Genomic DNA, 12,611 nt, shown 5'->3' on the forward strand with positions numbered 1-12,611 from the left:
GTGGGCAGCATAGCCCAGAACAGCTATGCGACTGAAGTAGATGACTGTCTAAGGTCACCACTTCCACATTGAACACAAGCCCTAATTGGAAAGTGAAGGTCCTACCTGCAGGACCTAGTGTCAGGAGTTGCTTGCACACCCTAGAGCTCCTCTAGGTTCCTCAAGGCAGAAAAAGGAGGACATATGATAACCTGTCTGGTTTTGTTCAAAAGCCTAGCAGTTAAAGTACAGAAAAACAAGGGGAGAAAGTAGGTTCAAATCCCTCCTCAATGCCGGAGCAATGATTTCTCTGCAGGGCTCACTTAAGTCTAGGCATACTCTGCAAAGGACATAAAAAGAGATGTAGCAGGACATCTCCCTGCCTCTATTTATGTTGGACCAGTTAACATTAGGAGTGAAAAAGTCCTGGGGTCACAAGGCAAATCCTATGATCAGTCTGACAGCTAGATCTTTCAGCAAGGAGGACAAACTTGGGTTACAGTCTCGACTGCCATGGTTGCCTATGTGTTTACTGTGCAGCCACTAGATTAAGTAAACCACACCAGAAACTGGAACTCAAGCTCCTCTGTCTCACATCAGAGTCCTGCATACTCAGAGCCAGCTCCCTCTTGCTCACCCTCTATCTGCCCCTTGAGTCTTCCATCTTTGACTTCACAGTGGCATATCGTGAGCAGGTGTAAAGAGAATGATCATATGAATTCTTTTTGAAAGCCTGGAAACAAAGGTATTATAAAAATGCAGCAGTCTTGTTGGAACGAACATCCTAAGCACACATGTAAAAAGCAGGTGGATGTCAATGATCTGAACAAAAAGGAGCAAGACACAACTAGTTACATGTTTCCAGTGCCCTTTTACATTTCCCAGAATATCAGACATCTGAACAGAGCGGGCACAAGAACTGCAGGAGCCCACTTGACTCTGAAGAGGCTGCCACAGTTGACTATATAAAAGGACAACAGCACTAGCCATCTGTGTAAAGGGAATTCCAAGTAACTGTTGCTCATGTGTGTTAAAGTTCCTCTTGGAATCGCAACAGATCTGAGAAAACTGAGGGGTTTAGAGAGTGGAGTAGTTTGTATGTATACAGACACATAGGTTTGTACCTAAGCATATAACTAATTTCCGTGGCCTCAAGAATGCATAGTTTGGATCACTCTTACTGCTTCTACATCCTTGAATGCCACTTAAGTAAAAGGCACAAGGAAGATAATGTTTATTGCAGATTAGACAATTAGACCAAAATCTGCTGTAGAAAAACGTATTTTATTACAAGAGATATAGCAGCACTACACTACAGGCCCATACAGGAAGCCCAGATGGCTTACAAAGGGAACTTTTCTTCAGTAATGCCCTCTGACCAGCATAGACAGCCATCCTGTATTAAGTATATCGGGTTCTAGTTTTGAAAAAGCATCTTGCTTACAGTGAGGAAGTCACTGCTATGCATTGTGGGCACTTTTGATCACTTATCTGCTAAAACACGACCAATAACAAAGCAAAACATATGTGAAGCCAACTGCTCATTGAAATTGCTTACCAACAGCACCTAACTCGCTAATGCTCAGAATATAGATTTTGGAAAATACTGTTCTGCCTTGTTTCTGGCTCACTTTCACAAATGGATACATTCTAGAATATGCAGTGAGGCAAAAGCTGGTATTACCTGAGTCTTGGATGCCAGGTCATAACACTTGAGGTTTTAAATCTTGAGGCTTCAAAAGTCTCTAGTGAACTCACACTAACTGCCTAAACAAGTGGATCCCTCCACCTATCCTCACCCCCACAAGCAATCTTTCCAAGCAGGTTCTACTTGTAAAATGCACTGAAGCCATCAGCATGGGTTAATAATTGCTGTCAGCAATGCTTTACTGTTCGTGATTGCCACCTCAAGCAAATGCCAGAAATACACAGTGAAAATAATACAAATTGCAAATGTGCATTAGATGAAGACTGATGCAAAAATATTATGCAAATAGGACAGATGTATAGTGAAAGATGTTTAATTCCAGAATCTGTAACACAAAGATAGTTATGGGACACAGTTTTTTCTACCACTGAACGTGGCAAGCACATTCAGTTTACATACAAGTTTGTGCAATACAGGCACCAGTACCTAAAAAGCCACGAAAAGGGTCTCTAGCCACGACTGGCCATTATCCAACAGCAGTACTGGTAGATATAAAGAGAACAGCCAGAGCAAGTGAAAAAAAGAAAGTGCACGTGAGAGCTGCTGGCTCCAAAGTGAAAATACCAAAATAATACTTCTATTTGGCATCAAGTAATACTTTCAGTTAGGAAATCTGTTCTGCAGGAAGTTCAACTGGCAGATAGAAATTATTTTTAAGGATTCATAATATCGAACATGTTTCTTTCAACTTTACACTTGCATGCTCTATTACTGTAGAAACTTCTTCATTTTAAGCATGATCCACACCAGATGCCTCATAGAAAGGTTTTGCCTAATAGGACCATATGCACTTACTACTACTACATTATATGAAGTGTTTTGGTTGGGTTTTAACATGTTTTGATTTTTTTTTTCCTTTCTCTGCTCTTCTAAGCAGGTTCTCACTAGCTCCCTAGAATGTGTATTTCCCATAGCACTAGTATAGCAAAGTATCCAAGCTACTACATGGATTTTTCCACCTACTTAGAAACATAGTTACCATAATTTTACTATGACAAAGCAACTTAATGGAACTCAACTTAATGGAACTTATATCTTCAGCAAGAAACACATTAGTTACAATAGTGTATTTATATTTTCTTGAGTGGTGACAGTACAGAAAAGAAGGAGGAGCTTTGTGAGTATAATTTAATAAGCTTCAAGTATATCAATCTCCTTTGTGAAGTTAAAGTAATAGATTAAAAGAAACTGGCAACATGCATTTTTTAAAAGCAAAGGATAATTAGTACAGCATGGCCAAACTTACATGCTGCCTATCTTAGAAGGTAAGCCAGATGGTGGGGGAATAAACTCTCTGTCCCTAGCAGTAGTATCATTTGTGTCAGCAGCCATCGCACTTTCTTGGGTTTCTGCAACTGATGCAAGAGCGCCTGCCAAAGTAGAGTCTGCAGCACTGATATCAGAGACTAAATCGCTGCTGTCTGCATACAGCAATTCCATCTGGGTAGTGGTCCTCCGACGGGCCTGGAGACAAATAAAAACCAAGTTGTTACTTAAACATTTCATGGTATGCATCAAATGCTACATTTAAACTTATCATTAGGCACTAATTAGTATTTCCCTCAACCACTCAGCAACTACCTTTCAAAAACTAAATCAAGGAGCTCAGCTATACTCTTTGGCAATCATTTCAGAGGAAGTAAATCAAATTCAACAGCATGAAACACTGACTTGACATCTGGTTTCCAAGGACATCCTTTTCAACCAACTAAAACTGCCTTTCAATACCACAGGAGTACTATAATACTTGCCTAAGGTTTATCTAAATGAAATGTTATAAAACAGAGAGGCGCAAAGCAAAGTGTAAATTTAAATAGCTACAATTATACTGGTGTGACTTCTTACACCAATGCTTCTGATATACAAACTCTACTTCTTACTTACTTTATAAACTCTTTATGTCTTAAATAGCTGAAGCCAACATGGATTAAGATTCACTCAGGTGAATCATCATGTCAGGTGCGATAACGCTATGAAATTAAGACAGACCACTGGCACGGACAAAGGTCCAGTCTGAATAGAGCCACTACAAAAATGTTTATTTTATGCCAACATTTTTAGACCAAATTCACTCAGTTTACCTGCCCAAATGACTGCCCACCAGTGAACACTACCAATAACACAAAAGCCAACATAAATACATTCTTCCAAAGCCATCTGCAGCTAGAAAGCAAAGACTAAGCTTCCATTTTTTTTTTTGCAAGCTTTGTTTATGCTCCTGTGAGCACAAAAGCAAAATTGCAATCAGTGTGCATGTTTCCAGTTGTCATTGCCATTAATACTAAGCTGAAACCAACCTATATTCCTCCAATGCCAACTGCAGTTGGTCAAACTTTTACTTTTTTTATAAACTTCCTCTGCATTTTTGCAACCACAGAAGCAAATTGCAAACAATAAGCATGTTCACAGTTCGCACTGGCATTAAACTGCAGTCTAACACTGAAATACAAATCTACTCCAGTTTGGAGTGCTAATAATTGGAAGAACATATCTCTTTCTGAAACTGTAAGAATTCAGCCAGAAAATATTGAAAAAATATATTTTTACCATTTGTTCTCAGAGAGGAGTATTACACAAAAGCATATTACATACAAATCTCATGAATAGTACATCAGCCAACTTTCTGCATATCTTTGCTCATTAAGATGTCTAGTGCAAAGCAAGAACATTCTCCAGAAGGTGCCATTAAAGTATGAATTATTATAGAATCAGAATAATTTAAAAGACACGTAAATGAATTATCACCATTTTACAGCCTACCTTGCTTTTGGGTTTGACTTCACCACAAAGCTTCAAAAGATCTGAAGATAACGAACTGAAAGAAAAATTGCATCACAGTTAGAAAGAAAACAGTCCTATTTTTGCAGAATGTGCATATTTGATTCTCCTTTCTACTGAAATGGCGGGAAAAGTGTAACTTAACTATGTAAGATGTACCTATTAACAGATACTTGATGTGTTACAAAAAGAGAATATTAATTTTTCCAAAACCAGATCCAGTTACCTGTTAACAACAACAATTGCTCACCTTCCTTCTGTCCCAGGACTGTGCAATGGGACATCCTCATCAGTACTATCTTCCAAATTTTCTAGAAAATATCCAAAAGAATAACGTTAGCCTTTGTGGAACAAGATGTGCGGGTTTTGAGTGCTATACAAAACAGCTCAGACAATGCTGAATGTAGATGAACAGCATACAAAAAGCAGGAATTTTCAAAGTATCTTTACTATTTTTGCAAGCCAGTCCCCACTGAATTTTTCCTTGTATCTAAACTAAGTTTTTTCATACAATCTAAATAAATAATATACCTAGACATATTGTGCTGAATATGGTCCTCTATCTATTGTAGCAAAGCAACGGGGACTACAGAAAACCAAAAATAAATTCTGGAAGGAAATCTGGAAGAGAGAAGATAAAGCAAAGGAAATTAACTGCAAGACATGGAAGAGACAGTATTTAAATTAGTGGACAGTAAGGTTGTCTCTTCCTTCTCTTCTTTGTCATTTTCTTGCTCTAAGATAGAATCAGCCTGGTTATAATGAAAAAAAAAATCTGTATCTTTAAGTAGCTGGTGAGCTGAGGACTCAGCTTCAGCTTATGTAGGATGGCACCATTTGGGCCAACAAGAAGCAAGCACTTTATTAGTACATATGTATTTAGGTTTTAAATGGTGGCATCATCCTGTTTTGAAACTATAGAACTGCTTCCTAAAAAGAGATTAATTGTATTGAAGGTTGCTATAAAATGAAACTGTTCGGTAGAAATGCTCCTGAAGTAAAACAGGAACACAAACCTGTCCACAGAAGGCAAAACCTGCATGCAAGTTGCACTAACACTGTCAAACATCAGATTAACATGTCTGCATGCAAACGGTGCACAAAATTAAGCTGAAACAACCAGTCCATGGCATATGTAGAATCAATCAAAACTGTTGGGAAACCAAATCCCCTAAATTGCATATTATTCCAATAATAAATTTTAAAGCACATTTTAAACATGTAGGTAATACATTCCTGCAAGCAGTCTCTTATTTTTTAATATATTCATGAAATTTTAGAGACTAAACAACCTTCTAATGACATTCCATTACATTTCCTCCTTATATTAGAGATGCTTTAAGCTTGTTTACTTAATTTCTGCCATAAAGTAGATACCATTTGCAATGCATAGAACAAATATATTTGGTACCCATATTAAAATATATTTGACCATGTGCATGTTTTAAGTGCAAGTTCTTGCTTTGTAGAAAGGGAAGGAAGAAAGATATTTAGTTTCCAGTGGAATTCGGAGAAGGAATGAAGAAAAGGAAAATGCCACCTTCTTATACTTGCTACATTTAAAAATGTTTCCTGTAACAGTCAAAATGATGCATCAATCTAGCACTACCACCAACAATGCACTTAGAGATACTCAACTGCTGTATTAGTTTTCACCATGTAGTCTTAATTATCAGAAATACAACAGTACCATTAAAAAAACACGGTCAAAAGAATAGTGCTCAGAACTTTCTTTTTTCTTCCATCCTGGATTTAAATCTTTCCTGTACACATTGTTATACAGTGTCTTCGGCAGAAAAGGAGTTTTTAGAGTACTGCTCCTTTGAGCAAGGCACAAAAGCATTGCTTTTTTAAAATCGTATATGAGTCATGTTAGGGTGACGTTACTTCATCCCCTTCTCAAAGAACATGTGATCAGCTTTTATAGGTAACGAAGTAGAAAGTGTGGGACGGCCACAAAAGATGAGATTATATTTAAAGGCTCACATTCACGTTACCTGACATGTATTGATATTTTAATTCAGTTTGTCTGCAATTCAGCACAGGAAGACCCCAGAAAAGTCCCTGGGTAGAAAGCAGTACACAGAATCAACAAGAAGAAATGAGAAGAGGCAGAAGAGCAAGATTCTGCAAGAAGTCCTGAGTAAGAAGAAGTGAAAGAAGCAATAACGTTAGTAAAGGTGAAGAGCAGCCGAGATGACTGCTAATAAACCAATGACTGCAGAGGCTCTTCTGATGACTTGTCTTCATACCAGTACAACGCAGCACACTAGCAGGGTTCATCCAAAGAAAATTATTTGACCAGCCCTCTCAAGATCTGCACAAAAATGGCTGAGAGTCACATCCATGGCTGTCCAGATGTCACAGGCGAGAAGGAAAAGCAGCCTCTACAATTATCCAGAAAGGAGTCAGTCCGAAAATACTTCAAGACTCAGCTTTGTGGTCATGTTAACTCTTCTCAAGAGCAGGTGGGATAGCGAATGGCAGCTGGTTCCTCCACACACAAGGCAGATGTTCATTCAAAACCCATTCTGACAGTCAAAATCTGAGCCTATGATATGCTTTGCTACAGATCGAATCCCTTTAAGTCTATGCTTGAATGTAGGTGCACAATTACAATGGGGAATACCCAAACTCCTCCAAGCCAAGTGATTTCGCAAGGCTGAAAACCTTCCAAGATATCAGAACTGAAAGCAGCCATCAAGAGAAGAGTTCAGAAGCATCCTGGAAGTCCAAAGCCTCTGCTTGGGATGGGGCTGGCTGAGTAGTCCCCCTGAGCTGTCAGGCAGCCTGGTAAAATTGGCCTCAGGATCTGCTGCCGCCCACACTTCCATCTCTGGGAATCATGTGCCAGATTACAGGGCAGCCCCTGCACCAACAGAGTCTCTGCTAACTATCTGGCAGCCCCAGCCTAGAAGCCTCACTACAGCAGTGCCTGAACCCCCTGCAGCTCAAAATGTTTAGCTACTAGTGATCTACAACACAGAGACTATCAACAATTCAGACTGCAGTGAGGACTGACATTAGTACAGGATATTTAGCCAAGACACATCCACACTGGTTGCCTTCCTATGAAGTGTTAACCCAGTCCTGAGTAGTACAGGTGTTTTAAGTCTCCATTCACGCTTGCCAAGCATTAAAAGCTTCTTCAACAAGACACACTCTAAAAATTTTCACAATACAGCTACTGTTCCAATGCATTGAACAAGTGTTTTTTCACTGCTCCAGATACAGTTAATAAGCAAAAGCCAGTCCAGAGCTAAAGAAAACACAGAATTAACTTCCTGACTGGAGAAGCATTGCTCTACCTCCAACAGGAGTGAACACACACATGCACATGTGTTAAGGGTCTATTTTAGATACACTATGATATTAATAACCACTGAGGTTCCTGAATAAATACTGGCTGTATGCAGCAAGATGCCCTAACACACAGTGGCATCGTCAGGTGTCACTTGCCAGGAAGCTGGCAAAGTCCTCATCAGCTTACACCGGACAATGATCTATCCACTTTCAGGCAGTCTTGTGCTTTTGAAATGTTTCAGATGCATGTGCAAACCAGCACAGGACAGTGTACTGGGATTAGAAGTAACACAAGACAACACAAAAGGAATTGTTACTGACATCAGGAAGATCTTTTTCAAGCTTCAAACACAGTCGATGTTGCAGCTCAGAGCAAGGGAGGGGAAAAAATAAATAATTCCCATATAAAATACGCTTAAAAGCATCAACAACAGAAGACTTGTATCCTCAAAATCAGTGACATCTAACTAAACAGAACTGAAAAAGTGAGATATAGTCTGCATTCTGCAAAATGTTTACACTACAAAATAAACTATCTGCTAAAGGTTAAAAATAACCTGCACGTTAAGAATTACTTTTTGCAAACCTAAAAAGACAAGTGGAATCTGTCACAACTACAGTAGTAGTATACCATGAAACAGCTTTGCGCAGTTTAAACATAGTATAAGCTCATAAGCAGTAGTCATAAATTTGAAATACAGTTCTGCTTAACTGTGTTGACTTCTGACAAACCAGACTAACATGAGGGCTATGGGTGGTTTCAGAAAGGAAGAAGTGCTCTATAAGCTCATGATAATGAGTACACTTACAGAATAGTTCATGCAAACTTCACATACTCACAAATTCTAAGATGCACCAGTTAGTGAACATGAATGAATTAGTAACTCATGCAGCTGTACAGTACACAGAAAGCTAGACATACTTACCCTGTGATATGCTATCTAGGTCTGTGTAAATAACAGCAAAAAGGAAACAAAAGCAACACTCCAATCAAAACATATCCATTTATAAAAGGAAATAAAACAAAAGTACCCAAATGTATTCTAATTTGTTTATGTCATCTCATAAGAAGTAGAATAGATGCCGTAACAGACGCACAATGCCAGTTTCAAAAATCACTTACATATGCTGATTGAACAGGATTGCATATTTAGAATTTCACATTCAGAAATCAAAATCGTACCAAACTGTAAACACATACTCTTTGTAAAAATAGCAGTGGATTATTTGAATTTAAAAACTCTCAATAATAAAAAAAACTTTCATCTTCTATATTTTACTGCCAAGGGGATAAAAAATTACATACATGCACATCAATCATGAAATAGAGTTTAAATGTAAGATGTTAAAATACAGCATCTATTCAGAAAAGAAATAGCCTAGAATGCCCAGTACAGCATGCATAAAAGGCAAACATTACATGCAGCTGACTAGTTCAAATGCAAGATGAGAAAATTACCTTGCAAAGCATGACCCAGCAGAGCATCAAGTTCGGGATTCAACTCTGCTTTTTCTTTTAACATATGAAAAAGCAGTTGGTTTTGAGTAGCACTAGTGATTTCTGTCTGCTTAAGGCGTCCCTCAAGGACTTTAATCTGAGCTTCTTTCTGAGCTGCTTGGAGCCCCTAAAAGAGAGAAAGAAAGAAAGATAAATATGACAAATGCTTTATCACAACTCTTTTGTTACAAAACGAGAATTGCCAAAGCTTTAAAAATTATAAACACAACCAAAGTGTACACTGTAAACTTCCTCTCACATCCTTAGGAAGATCAGGTGTCAACTAAAGGTGTTTGTTCTTTAAGGGACTCATTAAGCATTCACTTAACTTTTGTTCCTCAGAATCTGCATTGCAAAAATGTATCTTGTGTTTAATTTGGACTTAACTCCCAAGTATAGTTCATAGACTGCGTTTATTTCATATTAGCAAGCATCTGAAAAAGGAACACCTCCATTTTTCACAAATAAGCACTTTAATAATTACCTATGATACTCTATAACGAAGAGAAAAAAACCCAAACCCCAATGCTCAACACCAGAACTGTAATCTTTCCTACAGAATCACGCAGTGAAGTTTCAGTGCCTGCTCAAAGTTCTCACGGCCTAACTTTTCAGAGAATCCAATCTAAGGAACTTCCGTAGACCCATGGATTAGTTAGAATTTTTTCAATTGTAGAAAACATATTCAAGGAAATTTACAGAGAATGATTTCCAAACAGAAGAAACAGTAGGGAAAAATCAAAGCATGATATATCTTCTCAAAGACTTGCAGGATAACAGAGGACTGAGTGCTAGCACTTGCAGTACTATGGACATTAGATTCTGATTTTATCATGAACTAAACCAACACATCAATAGACGCATTTTACGTGTGGAAACAAACAACAGAATAGACAGCAGGTATGACTAATTTTGCAAGGAAATTTACTTTCAGTTTTCCTGCATGACAATTACTTATCAGAAAGAGGAGAAACTTCTTCAAATAATGGAGCTTTTTAGAATAAAGAGAAATTGTTAAACAGAGGCACTTTTTTCATATTAACTCTGCTGCAAGGAATCAGGTATCCATTCAACCTACCCAAGGGCTGAAGAAAATCAAGACAAATTTGCAGAAGCCAATGTGATTGTGGGAATTTTCTTTTCCCTTTTTTTTTTTAATTAGAAAACCACAAACTTTTTTATTACCTGCACAGTGATTGATCAAGTATGAAAAAGAGAGAACTGGTCAGTGGGACTGACACAAAACCCATTTCAATAGCCTTGAAATCTTTCACTTGATTCAATGACACTGAGGATGGCCTCCAAACAGAAAGAAAAGTAGCAGCAAGAGCATATAATACACGTGTTCACAGGGTTAAACTGTTAAATACTTATTCTGAAAAATATTACTCCCCAGGGCTTTCAGAAAGATCTTCTATTGCCTTACTTAAAAGTAGAAGTCTGGCTAAAGTATGCCACACAACAATATGCAAATTAAAGGCTAGTATTTTTAAGAAAGTTGCTGAGCCAGTTTTCAAGAAAAATCCTTCACATTCTTTAGGATTTTGTTGAAAAAACATAGATTTATTTGATTATGGAAAGCTAGTGCTCTTATAGGAACAACATGTGGTAATTGATTAATAGAGTGAAGTAGGCTCTACTAGAGGTTAAATACAGGCAATAGGTTGAAAGGGACAATGGATCTCAGGGGCCTTCACACTGAGAACCAGAGTCCATCAGCTTTGCTTTGTCCTATGTACATTAGTTAGTCTTTTTGTCAGTACAGCTCTGCTCCTGGTACATGGCATAGTCCCGGCACACATATTTCACTTAGTGCATTACCTTATTGATACCCATTGTAAGGAAGTGATCAAGCAAATATCGAGCTTCTGTCAAAGTGCAAGCATTAATCACTGCTGTTACATCCAAGGTCTCTCCTTCTTCCTACGTGTGCAACGATAAAAACAGATTAAAAAACATAACATTTTTCACAATCAAGGAAATAGAAAAGATGCTGCATTACCACCCACTTTATCCCCTTGGTAGTAATAAATCAGGCCAGATTTCTTTTCCAAACTATCCCCAAAACACTTGACAGTACAGACTCTGCAGCCTTCCCAGTCTCTTCCAGTGCTTCAGTTTCTTTCCCATTAGAAAGCACCCAAACTTCAACTCAGACCTCTTCTTTCAGCAAGTTAGTCTATTCACAGTGGATTCATAAATGAGTGCATTTCTTCGGTCTCTGCAGCCTTCACGCACCATAGACTTCTTCCCCTAGTCTTCTCGTTTTCCTTCTGATAATTAAGGGTACCAGATTGCTTAATAGCAAAAGTCAAAAGAAACTGATGCGAGTAAAACAGTAGAAGCTGCTGGGCACGTAACATGCATTAAAGCTCAGATTAGCCCAAGGTGGGAGAGGGAGAACTCAAGCACTGCCATATGAAAACACTCGTATTACAGTTCAGACATCCTGCTACTGTGTGCCAAGAAATCTAGGAGACTATGTGGTGGATTCCGACAGCTAGATCACGTCAGGTGTGATGCGTGTTACAAGATTTCTCACATTCGGATTTCACTGGTTTTAGTAATATTCAAATTTCTACACCAGTCCTAATAGACCGTTTACTTTTACTAAATTACTATTTGAAAAGTCAACCCTAAAGAAATTACTCATTCTGAAAAGGCTTCCTAGTTACAGAAAGTCACTGTTCCATAACAATGTAATGAAATATAAACAATTTACATAAATTCTCATATTCCAAAAGATTTAAATATTTTCAAAGTATACAAAAACAATACAAGGGAGTGGAAGCATATCAACAGCTGCTGGAAGAGGATACAATCTGTTAGACTTCAGTGCCAAGGATTGTATTAATTTAATGCCAGCAGAACAAAAAGCATCAGCTTTGACATTTACATACTTTGCAACCTTAACTTGCTTTACTACATGATTGACACTAAAACTCAGACCTGAAAGTTTAGTTGTATTAATCATCTATTTCAAACTTCACCCTAGTTTTCACCAATTTTCACTTCCTGGTTCAATAATAGTACAGCCAAAACAAAATTCATTTCTAAATAAGAATACTTTCAAGGCTAATACAGTTTTTTCATTTCTCCATGTGACCATTTTTGCATTAATATTTGTCTTACCTTTGCTTCCTCCATTTGCATAATGTTTGCTTGGCAGTCAGAAATGCTGTCATTAATGTAGTCTATATTTGCAGTTAGTGATTCCATCTCTTCATTTATGTTTTGGACATTTCTTTCTGCTTCACTGCCACCTCCATCCTTGATGAGCTTCTCCCTCTTCTTTGAGAGTTTCTCTCTTCTTTTTGTAAGTTCTTCACGTTGCTATTTTCCCCA

General features: G+C 37.9%; 1 protein-coding gene across 7 annotated transcripts in view; it reads right to left on the reverse strand.

Annotated features, from left to right (window-relative positions):
- The window catches only part of KIF21A (kinesin family member 21A), an 88,573-nt gene that overhangs the window by 19,218 nt on the left and 56,744 nt on the right, over nucleotides 1-12,611 (reverse strand). For 5 of the 7 annotated variants that reach the window (XM_054066427.1, XM_054066394.1, XM_054066420.1 and 2 more), the window contains 7 exons: nucleotides 12,399-12,599; nucleotides 11,088-11,189; nucleotides 9,228-9,393; nucleotides 8,695-8,715; nucleotides 4,716-4,776; nucleotides 4,448-4,502; nucleotides 2,934-3,151 (listed from right to left, as the gene is read on the reverse strand). In XM_054066427.1, coding sequence (XP_053922402.1) covers nucleotides 2,934-3,151; nucleotides 4,448-4,502; nucleotides 4,716-4,776; nucleotides 8,695-8,715; nucleotides 9,228-9,393; nucleotides 11,088-11,189; nucleotides 12,399-12,599 — 824 coding nt within the window. The remainder of the gene's footprint in view (nucleotides 1-2,933; nucleotides 3,152-4,447; nucleotides 4,503-4,715; nucleotides 4,777-8,694; nucleotides 8,716-9,227; nucleotides 9,394-11,087; nucleotides 11,190-12,398; nucleotides 12,600-12,611) is intronic. The other 2 variants (XM_054066404.1, XM_054066383.1) reach the window with 1 other exon arrangement.

The sequence above is a fragment of the Cuculus canorus genome, chromosome 1, assembly GCF_017976375.1.
Source record: "Cuculus canorus isolate bCucCan1 chromosome 1, bCucCan1.pri, whole genome shotgun sequence".
In the NCBI taxonomy this organism is placed as follows: domain Eukaryota; kingdom Metazoa; phylum Chordata; class Aves; order Cuculiformes; family Cuculidae; genus Cuculus; species Cuculus canorus.